Source organism: Apiospora marii (genome assembly GCF_038362585.1).
Source record: "Apiospora marii strain CBS 49790 chromosome Unknown utg000009l_segment0_segment0, whole genome shotgun sequence".
Classification (NCBI taxonomy): Eukaryota; Fungi; Ascomycota; class Sordariomycetes; order Amphisphaeriales; family Apiosporaceae; genus Apiospora; species Apiospora marii.
In genome coordinates, this window is record NW_027117381.1 from 2,397,891 (window position 1) to 2,413,681 (window position 15,791).

General features: G+C 53.2%; 7 protein-coding genes across 7 annotated transcripts; 4 read left to right on the top strand and 3 right to left on the bottom strand.

The window, feature by feature from the left end:
- Positions 1 to 92: 92 nt before the first annotated feature.
- Positions 93 to 813, top strand: PG985_012299 (redoxin; the record flags this gene model as incomplete). The annotated part of the gene is made up of 3 exons (XM_066832066.1): positions 93 to 216; positions 323 to 525; positions 640 to 813. The coding sequence occupies 3 exons, from the start codon at positions 93 to 95 to the stop codon at positions 811 to 813; spliced, it is 501 nt and encodes a 166-aa protein (XP_066680116.1).
- Positions 814 to 1,802: 989 nt separating this feature from the next.
- Positions 1,803 to 2,367, top strand: PG985_012300 (uncharacterized protein; the record flags this gene model as incomplete). Its single annotated transcript, XM_066832067.1, has 2 exons — positions 1,803 to 1,903; positions 1,977 to 2,367. 2 exons carry the CDS (start codon positions 1,803 to 1,805, stop codon positions 2,365 to 2,367), a joined length of 492 nt encoding a protein of 163 aa, XP_066680117.1.
- A 2,339-nt stretch (positions 2,368 to 4,706) lies between these two features.
- On the top strand, positions 4,707 to 6,171 carry PG985_012301 (uncharacterized protein; the record flags this gene model as incomplete). Its single annotated transcript, XM_066832068.1, has 3 exons — positions 4,707 to 4,892; positions 4,951 to 5,368; positions 5,444 to 6,171. 3 exons carry the CDS (start codon positions 4,707 to 4,709, stop codon positions 6,169 to 6,171), a joined length of 1,332 nt encoding a protein of 443 aa, XP_066680118.1.
- Positions 6,172 to 7,326: 1,155 nt separating this feature from the next.
- On the top strand, positions 7,327 to 9,188 carry PG985_012302 (Pantothenate kinase; the record flags this gene model as incomplete). Its single annotated transcript, XM_066832069.1, has 3 exons — positions 7,327 to 7,710; positions 7,847 to 8,129; positions 8,269 to 9,188. The coding sequence occupies 3 exons, from the start codon at positions 7,327 to 7,329 to the stop codon at positions 9,186 to 9,188; spliced, it is 1,587 nt and encodes a 528-aa protein (XP_066680119.1).
- Positions 9,189 to 10,170: 982 nt separating this feature from the next.
- On the bottom strand, positions 10,171 to 11,740 carry PG985_012303 (uncharacterized protein; the record flags this gene model as incomplete). Its single annotated transcript, XM_066832070.1, has 2 exons — positions 10,171 to 10,785; positions 10,856 to 11,740. 2 exons carry the CDS (start codon positions 11,738 to 11,740, stop codon positions 10,171 to 10,173), a joined length of 1,500 nt encoding a protein of 499 aa, XP_066680120.1.
- A 917-nt stretch (positions 11,741 to 12,657) lies between these two features.
- On the bottom strand, positions 12,658 to 13,260 carry PG985_012304 (uncharacterized protein; the record flags this gene model as incomplete). Its single annotated transcript, XM_066832071.1, has 1 exon — positions 12,658 to 13,260. The coding sequence occupies one exon, from the start codon at positions 13,258 to 13,260 to the stop codon at positions 12,658 to 12,660; it is 603 nt and encodes a 200-aa protein (XP_066680121.1).
- Positions 13,261 to 13,877: 617 nt separating this feature from the next.
- Positions 13,878 to 14,646, bottom strand: PG985_012305 (uncharacterized protein; the record flags this gene model as incomplete). The annotated part of the gene is made up of 2 exons (XM_066832072.1): positions 13,878 to 14,087; positions 14,185 to 14,646. The coding sequence occupies 2 exons, from the start codon at positions 14,644 to 14,646 to the stop codon at positions 13,878 to 13,880; spliced, it is 672 nt and encodes a 223-aa protein (XP_066680122.1).
- Between the last annotated feature and the right edge of the window lie 1,145 nt (positions 14,647 to 15,791).

The window sequence follows — 15,791 nt, forward strand, 5'->3', positions numbered from 1 at the left end:
ATTTCTCGACTCCCTGACTCTTTGACTCGCGAATACCTCACTTACCGATTGCCAATCCACCACCTAAACCCTTCCAAAAACAAAACTTCAACATGCCTGCCCTCAAAGCCGGAGACGCCTTCCCTCAGGGTGTTACCTTCTCCTACATCGCGCCCACGCCCGAGACCTCCGAGGTCACGGCTTGCGGCATTCCCACCAAGTACGATGCCAGCAAGGGTACGTTCTCTTTTCCACGTCAAAACCCCAGCTGGCCTCGCTTTGTCGAAGGGGGCACGCAAAGCATTGCCAGCATGAGCTAACTCCCCTTGCCTTCGACGTATAGAGTTCCAGAACAAGAAGGTCGTCCTCGTCTCCGTCCCCGGCGCTTTCACCCCGACCTGCCAGGCCGACCACATCTCGGGCTACAAGGCCAAGTTCAACGACCTCAAGTCCAAGGGCGTTGACCAGGTCGTCGTGATCGCCTACAACGACCCCTTTGTCATGTCCGCCTGGGGCAAGGCCAACAGCATCCAGGACGAGACCATTGTATGTTTCTCTCTCGCCCTCTCTCCCATATCTTCCCGACATGGCGCCTTCCCTCCTGTTTCAGCTTTTTGAGGATCGAGCATCTTTGCTAACCATCGTGGCTTTGCTTATTAGGTCTTCGCCTCCGATGACGGCACCGCTTTCAGCCAGAGCATTGGCTGGACCCTCGGCGAGCGCACCGGCCGTTACGCCATGATCATCGATCACGGCAAGGTCACCTACGCCGAGAACGAGCCTGGCAAGGGCGTTACCGTCTCGGGCGCTGACGCCGTCCTGGCTAAGCTGTAAGCTTCTCTTCGGTCAACCAACATCGAAGGACGCAACAGAATAGTCTCAATCGAAGAATGCATCGATAGCTGAGCCTTTTCCAAGACGCCAGTAGTATGTTCTGCTCTGTGGCTGTTGGAAGAGATGATGGCAGTTCACATCGTGTCGCCAATGATAGCGCAAATGATGGGAAGCTATTGCTCAGAACTATCGGATAGAATTGATCGAGACGAATGAGTCCATGAATAATTAAATAAATCACACCATTTCAATAACAACCGAGGCACTTTTCGCTTGTGAATTCATTATATAAGGTTGCGTAGAGATATCTACGAGCTTATTGTTTATAAATGTAGCCAAGTTAGGTAGAAATACGTGCGTTGTTGGGATGAGGGGTACCATAAATTACCTACGTAGCTTGCTCCCAGGTCTGACGATATTTTCACGTATTTTGGCACTACTCGCAAGGGCGCATTCTGCGCGGTGTATTTTAATATTGCTTCCATCGGACGAGTATAGGCTTCACGGGGTTTGAAAGACGCTGGTGATGAACCCGAATGTCCAAGCTTGCACGCCACGCACACGCACGCCTTTCAATTGATAACCCTACGACACTTACTTACTCATGCATGTAGTCGACTAATAGGTAAGCAGCGCCCTTCGTGTGACTTAGGTGGACCAATCCCGGAAACCGGCCAAATCCCGACACTACTCTCCCATCTTTCAAACGACGAGACACCAGAGGGACCAGGGAGGAATCCCGAAAAGAAGGAGAAGGGCCCGCAGGCATCGCTCCGGATTCTTATAAAGTTCGAAGACGTCACGGCTCGGTTGGTGGAATCTATTCGGCTCTGCAGGATAACGGTCTCTCCACTAGGCAAAGGGATCATCACACACTACCTACTTTAATCGGTTCTTCTCCGCTCCACCTGCATCGACCATACTATTGGGAACAATACCCCGTTTACCGGTCCGGAGGTAACAAATTGCAGAGCAGCAAACTACATATCATGTCCGCCGAAAAGCAAGGAGGGAGACCACCGTATCCGCCTTTCACGGCGGAGACGGCGCAGATCAAGGTGAAGGCTGCCCAAGACGCTTGGAACACCAGGTACGCAAACCACGATTGGGGGTTCCTTATGGGGCGGCGTTTCCACTAACACGAACGTCACAATAATGAAAAGAGACCCTCACAAGGTCAAGCTTGCGTACACCGAGGACTCGGTCTGGCGGAACCGCGACCAGTTCCTGGTAGGGCGCGACGCCATCGCCGAGTTCCTGACCAAGAAGTGGGAGAAGGAGAACGGGTACCGGCTGCGCAAGGAGCTGTTCGCCTTCACGGACAACAAGATCGCCGTGCAGTTCTGGTACGAGTGGTTCGAGGACGGCGAGGGGGACGCCGGGAAGAGGCAGTGGTGGCGTACGTACGGCCTCGAGGATTGGACCTTTGCCGAGGACGGGCTCATGCGGAAGCGCCAGATGAGCGGCAACGATGTCCGCATCGCCGAAGAGGAGCGCTGGTACAAGGACGGGGTGGATGTGAATACCGTCCCGATCTCGGAGAAGCATTGGTAAGAAGGGAGCTGGCAAAACTGGTAGCAAGGGATATCGGCTCTGGCATTGCCCCGATTGCGAGGGAGAGAGACGAGACTGTAAGAAGGAATGAGAGAATTCGAATAGTAGCGGAACGGCTGAAGCCCTTCCGTCATTGGCTTTTCGATAGTATTCCTGTTGGTCACCAAAATGGTTGTAAGGTCGGCCTTAGCCTTGCCATAGCGAGATAGCCCAGAAACAGCCTGCGTTACACTCGGAAGCCACCGAAAGAAGCTCGTGACGGCCCAAGGGCTTTTACTTCTTCTGGATGTCCCCCTTTTCTTTTGTGGTGTAGCGGCCGGGGCGATTCTCCCAATGTAGGAGGGGTAAGATTAAGCGGTGGAAGGGTGATATTGGCCTCTTGGTATCATCTGTGGCTTTCGCTTGGGAGCGAATATTGCTTTTATTTTGGTTCAGGGGAAGAATTGTCGAAGCGTCTGGGTATTGGCGATCCCAACTAGGTAAACTTCAGCCGTTGCTAGCCCCCAAAGCAAACCCAAGCTCCTGGTAAGCAGTAGCCGTCGTCACCTTCGCCAAGAGGATCAGGTAAATGGGCTTTTTGATCTCGCCTCCGGGGGCAGTCCGGGGATTCACAAGTTCCTGTGGCGTCTATACTAGCCACTGCGAACCGAGACCTGCATGGGGGAGTATACCGATTAGCTAGAAGCTTCATTATGTAATTCGACAGGCAGCTGCCACGTCTGTATTGCCATGCAGCGTGGTCAATTTGCTGCAGTTCTGTCGAGCAAGCCCGGATTATACATCGAGAAAGTTGATGACAATGGTTACGACCAACCAGTACTCCATGTTCAAAACATCCAACATGTTGCCCAGGGCCTTGGGGTGCAGTAGCTGATGCTGAGAGGCCAAGACCTGGAAGATGGATCGGTCTCCCCACACTGGGAAAGATCGATCTGGGCTTTTGGGGCAGGGGTCGTGGCCACGCTAAATCCCCCATTGGATCCCCCGCTCTCAGCTTACACCTCCCTAAGGTTCCTTTTGCCCCTACAGCAACCTCTAGGAAGCTCTCGTTGCGGCCTTGGCCAGGCCTTGTGCTGAAAGGTTCGTTACTCTGAATTGCTTTTCCCTTCCCGGCACAACATGTCACTACATGTGCCACTGAAGCGCACAATCCTTGAGAAAATCATGATGTATGCATGCATGCAGTGTGGTGTTTTCCACCTCAATGGATCCATTGCCGGATTCTGCAGCTGATCGACCCAGGGCACTACCTACAGTCTCACCTTACCCTGGTTTGACAACCGCGCAGGGCTAGGCATTCGCGCATAGGGCAAGCAAGTGCTTCATCGAGCGGGTTGACTGCCAGTACTACAATGTAATGTGATTGGCTTGCTACTAGTAACCGGTAGATCGATCAGATCCGGTATTAGTGGTAGGTTACTGGCTCACCCTGCGCTGTCGGCACGCAAAGCTAGAGGCATGACTAGTATCGGCCATCCCTCTCACACTACTATACTATTACCGCCGAGATTATATCAGCCTCAACCACTCATGGGAGGCCACATATTTAAACGACTCAGTGGCTGATGCTTTGTTTGGGTCCCGGATCAGCTCCCCTCGGATGGTCTTGCTGTTTGGTGTACGATCGTGACAGCTTTGGCACGTACCTGGCGTCCGCTAGCCTATCTTCAGTAGGCCAATGTCTGTCTAAGAAAACAATACTTCTGCCATGGCCAAGATCACATCTTGCAAGGGAAACCTTGCCGACAGCTCAAGTCGGTAATGCTCCTTGATGCCGGCGAGGTATCTATCGTTGGCCACTGCCTTGGGGTGCGTTTCCTGCAGCACCTAAGGCGTTTGTATACCCCGAGAGGAGGGCTCAAAGTTGCTCGAGGGCAACCTGCCACGAGCCCCAGCGATCAACACCCATTCGCGGTGAATACCCGTTCTGTCCAGCTTAGCTGAACTGCCTACGAAGACGCGAAGCTGAAGACCAGAGGCACTAGGGGGCTGGAGCGAGCAGCCGGTCTGGAACGTCGACGCCTCCGTCTGGAATCGAACTTAAAGAAGACCTCCATGCCGCTTCGACCGTCGCTCCGCTTCACATTTCTTATGTTCTCAAAGTAGTTCGATAGTCGATCAACATAAGAAGTAATACTACTAGGAGCGGCGGGGTTCCTGCACTAAACCCTATCCCTTCTCACATGCCATTGCCACGTTCTCATACATAACCAACCCTTCGTGCAGATCCGGCTGTTTCTGATAGGTGTCGATCATCCATCTAATACTTTCTATTCGCTATACTGAACTCCCCTGTCAGCTTGAGACCCGCAGTCAGAGACGACGATCCCACAGCCAACATGGTTCTCTCCCTCAGCTACCGCCGACCTCAATATGTGCGTCGCGAGACCCTGGATCGCCGGGACAGTGATGTCTCGGGTAGCGACAAGGAAGAAGCGTCCCTTAAATCGGGACGATCAAGCGCTTCTGCAGGAGTTCCTGATGCGCTTGCCTTCGACAAGATCATCAATGGGGGCACTTGTCCGGTAACATGATCGCGCTATTCCCTCTTATGGGTTGGCATTATACTGACATCTCATCCAGCCATGCACGGTCCGAGACTTCATGAACTATCTCATCTACATCGAGCACGCAGCCGAAAACCTGCAGTTCTTCCTCTGGCACCGCGACTATGTCAGGCGCTTCCAAGAAGTCAGCGCATCCGATATCAACCTGGCGCCCGAATGGACACAGGCAATGGAGGATGAAGTGGCGGCCAAGTTCCAGAAAGACGCCGCCGAGAAGCTGAGGAGGGAACCCGAAGCGGCAAAGATCTTCAAGGGTACCGATTTCGAGAAAGGTGCCGAAGCGGCGATTGAGAGCAAAGACCCCTTTTCGACACCCCCACGTACGCCTGCAGATGGTGACGATGCGTCGACTGTGTTCTCGGGCTCACAGGCGACAACAAAATACCGCTCTCAAGCATATGAGGCGTTCGCAGCTGCCGGGGCGAAGCAACCATGTAAGTTATGATGATGATGAAAAGCGTTGCAGGCCAGCAGAACGCATGCTTGATGACTAACTTCTTTCCTTCCAGTCTCAATTCAACCTTTCAGAGAAGAGATTGATCGAGTCATCGCGACATACATAGCCGACGATGCGCCCCGGCAACTGAACCTTTCGGCTCGTGAACAAAAGGCTACCATCCATGCCCTTGCTTATACCACGCACCCATCCGCCTTCCGCCAGATCGCGCGCACCATTGAGAACAGCTTACGGCGGCAGGCCCACCCCAACTTCATCCGTTGGTCCATCTGCAACGGCAACCCGGCCCGCGTCTTCTTCGCCCGGGCCCTGGGCGTCGGTACCATCCTCCTGGCCACCATCGCGGCGCTGATCCTGGCTTTGAGCCGCGTAGGCCGCGGCTGGCGCGCACTGGCGGCCATCGGCTGGGTCATCGGCATCGCGACCCTCATCGCGGCCTACAAAGGCATGTGCGTCGTGCTCCACGGGATGCACCACCGCCACGTGCGCCCTTGGGAGCTCTTCGTCGAGGGCGACGGCGAGGACGAGGAGGCCAGCCTGAAGAAGGGCAGTTTCGAGTCCTTTGGGTCCTCGAATAGCTACGAGGACGAGCCCTGGATCGTCAAGTACGAGAAGCGCAACGTGGTGCGCAAGGTTTTCGACCGCGAGGTCTGGATCCAGGAGCCCGCCCTCCGCCAGATCCAGGACACTATCTTTATCCAGTCCATGCTGGTCGCCCTGTTCGGCGCCGGTGTGTTCACGGCCATCTTTGTGGCAGTCCCTGCTGGGAGGTTCTTCTAAAGTTGGAAGAAAGGAATATTACGACTATAATCGCTGTCAAGGGAGGAAAAGTGCTTCTTTCACTTAAAAATTAATTTTATTCGTTACTTACCCTCGTTTGATCCAAGCAAAGCTTCAGCAGAAGGGTAAGTCAGGTTGTGTTTTGAAGGGGGTAATCTTTAGTTCAGTGTCTCTGACCCCTTTCTTTCTTAGGGGGGACGTCATACCTAGAATATCTACATACTCGGGTGACCCTCCGGGTTCAACAAGAGTCAAGATTACCCAAGTTTTGGAGAACCTGTGGGCACGAAAACTAGCCGCGTTACGCAATGCAATAAAAACAGGCTATTGTTAATACAAATCAACCATGGCGCACAAAGTTTGACGAAATCATTTTGTCTCGGATCGGACTCGAGCTGTTCTGAGTAATCCCCGACCCTAATGCGAATGCCGTGGCAGCCGGCGTACGCGCGTTAGGATCTTTTGAGAAAATCAGCTGCAGGTAAGCAGGGGGGAAAAGGCTGACACGTAAGGCGGGTGAGGTTCCATATACATCTACATGTAGTCAGATGGTGCTTATATAGGCAACATATGTAACGTACGTAGATTGATGTGCTTCGAGCAGTCAAGTCCTCCTGAATACTCAGAGAAGTAGACAATTAATTTGTTACTGTTCCAGGCTGGGTCACACAGGTCCCGCAGGCGCGGAAAGATCCACCGACTGCCCCCGAAAACCGGTGCATTTGCCCTGTAACCTAGCACGAGAAATTACAGTGAATAGGGGTCTCGGTCTGGGGGGCTTGCGCTAAATGACGTGAGAAAACGTGGGAATCTAGTGGTTCGTTGGCCCGAACGTGCAGCGCTTTGCAGTGCTTGCAGCGCAGGTGGCATGGAACATGGGGAGACGGGACGACAATTTTAACATCGACAAGCAACTTTCCTCTTACACAAGATCGGGAATTTGGATTGGCAGTGAGAAATAAAACACCGTCCATGCCGCCGTAAGCCTCATACCGCTTTTTGGGCATTTCAGCCCTTTCTCCCTTCTCTCTTTTCGTCTTCGACTCCCCTCCCCACGAACCGGTTGATTCAATTCAAATCGAAGCCGAGGGAACGAGAAGAAAAATTACCCCACCGTCCGTCCACCGTCCCCCCTTCGTCGCAAAAAGCCCCGCGATGCCTGGACCCGAGGAAGCGCAACCCGATGCGCAACCCGTCGCCGACGCGGCGCCTGTCCACGGCGAGAACGAGAATGCCGCCGGCGATGACGGTGCCAACAACAGCAGCAAGTCGGCCGCCCAGAAACACACGGCCGCGGCCGCTTCCACAGACTCGCTCACCGCGTACCGGCGACCGCGGACGATAACGAGCACGGCCGAGATCGACAGCACCATCGGCCACCCGGGCTCTGTGCGCATCAACGTTAAGGGCGCATTCATTGCCGACAGCGCAGAGCCGGCCACGCCCGTCAGCGGCTCGCCCGTCGGCTCCAGTTACCACGAGACCAAGGACATCCGGCTGCCGAACCACACGGCAGTTGTTAGTCACATCGCGGCCGATGTATGTACCACTACTATTGCAGTGTCGCATTGATCATGCGCGCATCCTTTGAGGAGGAGGAGAAGAAAAGAAACATGCCTCCCAATCATACATACTGGTAGCTGACAACGTGCGTTTGCGTTTCCTCGTTTCAAAGATCGGGGGTTCGCTAGCCAAGCTCGTCTACTTCTCCCGCGAGGCGCATTCGACGGAGCCCGGCGGCCGGCTCAACTTCCTCAGCTTCGAGACGGACCGCATCGACGACTGCATCGAGTTCATGAAGCACCTCAAGGACAAGCAGTTCGAGCTCAACGGGTCCCGGCCCGGCGAGCTGCTCGTCATGGCGACCGGGGGCGGCGCGTACAAATACTACGACAAGATCCGGGAGCGGCTGGGCGTAGACGTTTTGCGCGAGGATGAGATGGAGTGTTTAATCATTGGTTAGTCTCGCTATTGCTTTTCCCGCCCTCGTCTTCGCTTTTCTTCTGTCGCGGGCGGGCACTCTTCCCCCCAAATCCCCTTGCCCGCCGCCGTGGTGGTGTAAAGAGGGCGCGGCTGGCTTACCAACGGCACTCGCAGGGCTTGACTTCTTTATTACCGAGATACCCCGGGAGGTCTTCACCTACTCCGAGACGGACCCGATGCACTTCGCAGAACCAGAAGAGAACATATATCCGTATATGCTGGTGAACATTGGCTCCGGTGTAAGCATACTGAAGATATCTGGGCCGAGGACGTACGAGCGTGTAGGTGGAACCTCGCTGGGCGGAGGTACGCTCTGGGGTATCCTCTCTCTCCTCACCCCGGCCGAATCGTTTGATGAGATGCTCGACATGGCCGCGCAGGGAGACAACTCCAAGGTCGACATGCTGGTGGGCGACATCTACGGCACAGACTACGGCAAGATCGGCCTGAAGAGCTCGACAATTGCCAGCTCTTTCGGCAAAGTCTTCCGCATGAAGAGGGAAGCAGAGCAGGAAGCCGAGGACAGTGGCGGCTTGTCCAATGGCGATGCTGACCACAACGCCAAGCAGGAGGCCAACAAGGAGGCCCCAAGCAGTTCCCAACCAGCCGAGGCTCCCCGCTCTGCACCCATAACGACGGAGGAGGCGATCCGGAATCGGTTTGACTCCGCCGATATCTCGCGGTCGTTGCTGTACGCCATTAGTAACAACATCGGCCAGATCGCCTACTTGCAATCACAAATACACGGCCTGTCGCGCATCTACTTCGGAGGCTCCTTCATCCGCGGGCACCCGCAGACCATGAACACTCTGTCGTACGCCTTCAAGTTCTGGAGCAAGGGCCAGAAACAGGCCTACTTCCTCAGGCATGAGGGTTACCTGGGTGCCGTGGGCGCGTTCTTGAAGAAGCAGCCCCGGAACTGGGGTCGCAGGGGAAGCTTCGAGGAGGGCGAGAGCCTCGAGGCCAGGCTACGGGTACGGGTTGGGGCAGACGGGGAGGCGCCCGGACACGGTTCCGAAGAGGCTGTGGCCTAGGAGTAAAAGCAGTCAAAAGGAAGAAAAGAATAGCAGAGAGAGATTGCAACGCCCATCTCCAGCGACCAAGTTACACCCCACAATTAGGGACGTAACGTAGATCTTTGCTGTTGTATGTCGGCTAAAGCGTCTGTCTACCTATTGGAACGTACCACTTCAACGAATGTACGATACTGGCCAGGATCCACCTACTATGTAGCGTAAGTATAAGTTAGACTCTCATGGTGGTCTGCAGCTGGTGTATGCAACTGGCACAGACGCGCTCCTGCGGCATATGTACTTAAGCTGTATTGCACAAGCGCAATGGCATGGAAATAAGGACTTGGCATATTTACATAAGGTGTAGATGTGGGTAGGGTTTATGACACATGACTGGTCGGTCAGGCCTTAAAAGCAAGAAGCGCATGTGAAGAATAGGGGGTTCAAACTATCAATCACACATAAATACGTACCAGAATAGCGTTGCGTGCTGCGTTCCAAGCATGGTCATGGGTAACTAGACGTAGTTTAGGAGGAAACAGTTTTGAAATCAGTAATATAAGGGAAATCATTCAGCATCCTGCAGGTTAGAAACCAATTCTCAGAGGTCCTGGGCTCCAAACTGCATGCATTCCTCGTCAGCCAGAGGAAATTCAGAGTGTACGACGAAAACAAGAAGTCATAAAGAGCGTAGATTTGTTTTTGTCCATAAAAAGGAGCGACAATACAAAAAGACCTTCCCGCCCGCGAGCGCCAGGGGCATGAGAAAAAGATTTTGGCTCAGCCCAACATCGTAACAAAGTACGTGCCACCAAGTGAATGACTTTGCAGAGAACCGACCTCATGCTACCGGCAAGCCAGGGATTAGACCCCAAGTATGAAAAGTAAAAAGGGAAAGACAGAAAGACACGCGCCTAGCCAGCCTTTTATTGAACCGAACCTAATCCTCCTACTGTGAAAGCCCAGATGCTAACCTCCCATGCAGTGCGTATTAGGGGTTGTTTCATATGAATGGCGCGTCAGATGGAGGAGGCGTGGAGGGCAAGCCATGCTGCAGTAGCGATATGCTCTCTTCATGCGTAGGCATCCACTCCGCATCGATATCCATCATGGAAGGGGAAGGAGTGACGGGCCGAGTTTCACATGGTGGTGTCGGGTCGGGTACCATAAAAGGAGATGGGGAGGCAAAGGTACGGTCGACGGGCCCAGGAAGGTCTGGAGAACGCAACCGTGCGTCCAGGCCCGGGATGAGTGGCCAGTCGCATACCGACTGATAATCCTCCTCGCCGTCGATAGCGCAATCACCAGAATAATGCTGCTCCGAAGTTGAGTCCGGTAACGACTGCTCGAGTACCAGTGTCAACGACGAAGGTTCGGGGCTTGTGGGGGATGGGGCAGTAGAGTCGAGATCGATGATCTGTACCTCGTCTGCGGGCGCCAAGCGACAGTGCTGGTGGTTTTTCAGGAAGCACTTCGTGGGCTGGATGTCGGTGAAAATGCAATGCTCCGAGTGTTTCGAGCCGCGAGGACAGTCCTGGTCTTGCAGATGCCGATGCCTCGGGTCTGGGTCCGCAAATGTAGGAGCTAGGTCGGGGTATCTGCAACAGAGTCGCCGCGCCTGTAGAAGAATATTAGTAAAGAAGTCGGCAGGGACAAAGCAGGGCCAAAAGACTTGAGAAGGCACGTACACGTCGGGACGTGGAGAGTGGCCGGTGATCGAAGGGGTCCTCAGACAAGTAGTCATCATCGCTCAAATCACTAGAGCCAACGCGGCTGTCGTCGTTGCTCCAGTCCGACGCCGCCGGTTGTGGCACCTCGAGGTCCTCATCAGGGGTTAAGCTCGATTCCGGAAGAGCATCCAGCCGGAAAGGGGAAGTGAGGAGGCGTTGCACTGGCGAGCGGATGCAGTCTTGTAAAGATTCCCCAGGAGAATCCAAAGCTCTTTGGTCTGAGCGAAATGATTCGAATTGAGCATTGAATTTGACTTCCTTCTCTTTTTCGCCAAGCTTACGACAGTTCGAAAGTCTCTTAATCTCGACCCATTCGGCTTTTGTCTTTTCAGGACACCCTGGCACTTGTGTTATGACGTTAGACCTAATGGTCTTTGTTGAACCAATCTGAACTTCCCCTGGGGCATCGTTCAAGATGGTAAGCAATGTGCCATCGGATTCTTCGAGGTGAGGGACCCAGCAGATTCTCGCGCACTCAGATTCCATGGGTTCATGCGAGGAGAGATCGACGATGCTAACAGGAAAGGGGTGTTCGAACTTGATCTTCTCCTGCATCACCCATATTGGACACGGGCACGACGGCCGAGATGTTTTGATAAGTATGCCATGGGCCTCGGCAAGGTAGGGCGGTCGTGCACTACAGACGGACAAGTCTTTGTCGTGACTGACAAGATGGACGCCGAGTCTCACTTTTCCATTGAGAAGACGAGCCGTGCAAGGTGCCGCACGATTCCTTTGTTGTAGGACAGGACACTGGACTGGGGTGTGGACTCGCTCTTGGGAGTATCTGGATAAAGTCCGATCCCAGTAGTAGTCGCGCACTCTGACATGGTACATCGCCATGGTGTCTCATATAGTTGACGGGAGACTTGAAGCATTCATCGACCAACACAACCGGACACGAGGATGGAAGAGATCAAACAAGGTGGGGGCATTCACCACGATATTATACCACATCATTTTCTCTGAAAGCCATGCTTGTGAACATAAGAGGCAAGACCATGGGGTTGGTGAGACACACGATGTGTAGCAAAAAGAAAACAAGTTTGCCTTGGTCCACGATGCAGACAGACATCGTCTTGCATGTGTGCCGGGGTTAAGACTGGTGGACTGGTGGCAAATGCAATATGAAGTATACTACATACTTGCGTCCAAGGAGGTCGAATGGTTCAATGTACCCCGATCCCCCATGCGCAGACGGCTGAAAAGCAACACGATCGAAATCATGTCACTTCACGATCTTTCGAACATGTTGTAGGCAGCGGGAGTGGAGAAGTCGGTGCGGTAAGTCAACCCTGATCAGCCTTGGAGCGGGACGGGGAGCAAGCGTGTATGGCAGTTGAATGGCCGACCCCTTGGCTACAGAGCAATATGGCTGCAGGCTGGGTGGGAACCAATCCGCCAGATTAGACCGCTTTGGGAACGCATAGCATTACTAGGGGAGGGGAGGCGTTGTCTTCCAGGAAGGTATTGTTTGGTCACAGTGCGGATTGCTGACCCCAATCCAAGTGCTGTCGCAAACGCCGAGGGCGCTACCAAGTCGAGTGCACCATGCGAACCTGATGACATGTTCGCGCGGCATGTAGAACTGGAGGCGTCCTTTGCAGCGCAGTTGCTGGCAGTATGCTGAAGATTGTGTCAGCAAGAATGCCTTCCATACCAAAGCGTAGAATACGAGAACACGTACGAGAAACACAAGCATTGCCAGAAACCAGTGACCAGCTTTTAGTCGTACATACTCGTTGCATTGCCATAACGACCTACTTGGTCTTCTCAACTTCCGTGTCCGGCTTCTGTTCCCCCTTGTCCTTGCCGTCCTTCTTGAAGAGCATCTTGGCGACCCATTCTTCGACCTCCCTCTCTGCTTCTTCGTCCGTTCTGGATCCGTCTGCTCCCAGGGTTTTGCGAGCCATTCCTCTCAACTCTGCTACGGTCGATACGTCGAAAGCCCAGGACAGCCCGCCAGTCGTCATTATTCCGAACCCGAAGACGTTCAAGGTAGCCAGACCCAATGCTTCTACGGCAATGAGAGAGTTGTCCCCGTCCAGCTTTTTCACGGGGCTGTTGCTTGGTATGAAGAATCTCGGTTGCGTTATTTGGAGTTTTCGGGCGACAGCTCGCTTCGTAACGAGGCTGGAAAGGGTGAGGAAGACGGCACCACCGAAGAAAAGACCGAGTTGCTTCATTGACCGCTGGCTGAAGATAGGTGTACGGGTGTCGGGTCGCGTGCTGACAGGTTCCTGTAGCGTAGTCGTCTTCGTCTCAGGTACATTGGTTCTGTTCGCCGTCGCTGTGGGTGCCGCCGCTGTGGATGCCGTCGCTGCTGGCAACGACTCGCTTTTGGGATCTCGGTCATTGGCCATCGTGAAAGTTGTTCCAAATGACCACATTGTCTAGCAATTCTGAGAAAAAAAGCCGCCGGCCGGTTCTGATAAACCCTTGCGGGGATCGTGTTCGTGTGTGACAGGTAGCGGCCGAAAACAACGCGCGAATCGCTCGGGCAAGGTAAGGGTAGTCACCCAGAAATCGATCGTCAAGGGTCTATTAGACAAGACAAGCATGTAGGTATTTCGCAAAAGTCAATGCCTTCTTTTGGGTTTGAGACCCACGAGTTCTTTGCTTTGCGGACTTAGATCCGGGCAGATTTTCTGGGGAAGAGCGGCTAAGGAAGCTACGCTCTCCACTTAGGCGAGGTCCCAATTTTTTATCTTCTCAGTCACTCCGGAATCATATGTAAATGATCGGTGGCTAAATCCTTGTGGCTGATGTGACCCTTTAAAGCCACTGTTATATTTTGCATGTACCTAATAGCTTCTTGTCGCCTCTTATATAACTGTTTGGGGGGGTTTATTATGTTGTTCGACGATTGGTGTTTTTTCCCGTATTTGACTGATGAACCTGTTACAACGTAAAATCGTATTCCACCTTGCAGAGTGCTAGTTGCGTGCGAAGGCGTCAAATCTCAAATCGGCTCTTTATCTCAGGCCCCCTTCTCAGGCCCCTCGCCGCGGTCAATGGCTCTCTTTTGACGACGGAACTCTTCAAGAACATCGGGAAGGCGCTTTCGGTCATAAACCGCGAGACGCTCCGACTTGCGTGAGTCCAAGATGAACTGTTTGAGCCAGTCCTCGTTGTTGAGACTGGCTTCGATCTCCTCCCACCACTCGGGGTACTTGGGCAGGACGAGCCACTGTATGGCGACAAGTTAGTCATTGGTTGACCTCTTTCGATGCTTTTCCACCGGATGACCAGAGAAATGATTGCGTAGGGGAATTGGGATGCCATACGAATATACGAACAAGAAGGACGAGGCAAGCCTTGGCATATTGCAATTTGATGGTCAACCAAGCATCTTCTGCCCCTCTGCTGGCTATAGGTGCCTCTGCGGCCTTCACCGGCACTCGGTCATCGAAATCACGAATGATCATGAGTTGCCTGAGAGCATTCTTCAGTTGCAGGAATGGTTCCTGGAGGCTAGACATTGGCCCAGTCGGTTGGTTGGATGCTTTGGCGTAGGCCGCTCTGAGATGGCCGTCGATTTTCAGGCAGAACCGCTTCCGCTCAGGTATAAAAGCAGAATGCATGACATTCTCCCGCCAGCTCATGATGGTCTGTTCCATCGAAGCCAACTCTGCTGTACCCTTGAGTTGATAATGGGATTCGCTGCCGGATCCAGCCGAAGCTACATGCTTCTTTAGTTTCTTATCCGCTTTGTTACAGTAGCGCGTCCACGACATGAGTTTGCTCATCTTTGCACTCGAGTTGATATGTGACAAACATGGATGATGCAATGACGGAATACTTGCAGACAAGGAAGCGACACAGATCCCGTATATGTGCAAGTGGAATCTCAGAAAAGGGCTGAGACTGAGATACTTATCTGTTATGATACTCGCCTGGTGAAAGATTACCGTAAAATAAGCAAAGAGCTAATACCGTAGCTTCTCAGCTTTTTTTTTTCCCCCTTGAAGCTGCGCTTTGGCAATGGCCCAGGGCATCGTGACCAAGGCTGCCAAACTGCAAAAGCAAGTATTATTACTTACATGTACCCCAGCAGGGGTAGAGTTCCTCAACGGCTACAGTATAGCATACTGTCTTGACTTTTGACTCCGAGAACCTGGATTCATGGAGCTAGCTGAAGCCACGCAGGGGGGTACAGAGTGCATTTAGGAGGGGTGAGGGGTGAGGGGGGTGAGGGGGGTGGCAGATTGGCAGATTCGATGACTGGCCATTATTGCATGAAACATGCGTTGAAGACCGGTGTCCATCCAGATGCCAGGCGCAGTTGCAATGATATGACAGCCTGCGCCCCTGTTGCATAAGGGAGCGTTTGTCAATCGCCATAAGCTGTCAACCCCGGATTTTGGTAAGACTGCTGTATCAAAACGTGGCCACCTCACAGCAGATCATGCCCATGCCCATGCTCTATGATCAGATCATACTCATACCATAGCCTGGATCATAGCTTGTAGCAAAAGCCAATGCATGTGTGGCTGCATCATCAAATATGTAGTAGCTAGGCAAGCACGTACATCGAAACAGAATATGAGCCATCACAGGCCTGAAATCGTGCAAATCTTACCGAATGTTTTTCTTTTTCCCCGCTGTCTTTCCGAAAGACAGCCATTGGCTTCGTGAAGAAGTTGGCAGTTGGGATAAGGGGGCCCGGTTAATGTGGAAACAAGATCGGCATCGAAAGCTAGCGTAGTGCCGCTTTCCCCGGAGGGCGGTAGATCCAAAAAGGTTGGGCAGGCCCGTTAACCTGGAACATCCCGATTGCGATTCGTCCAAAGCACCAAAGCTAGAATACCGTGTAACACTCCATGACTGGGGGTTGAAAAAAGAAGAAGAAGAAAAAGAAAAGCATTCGTGATTCCGCTCTTTACTCTGCCAA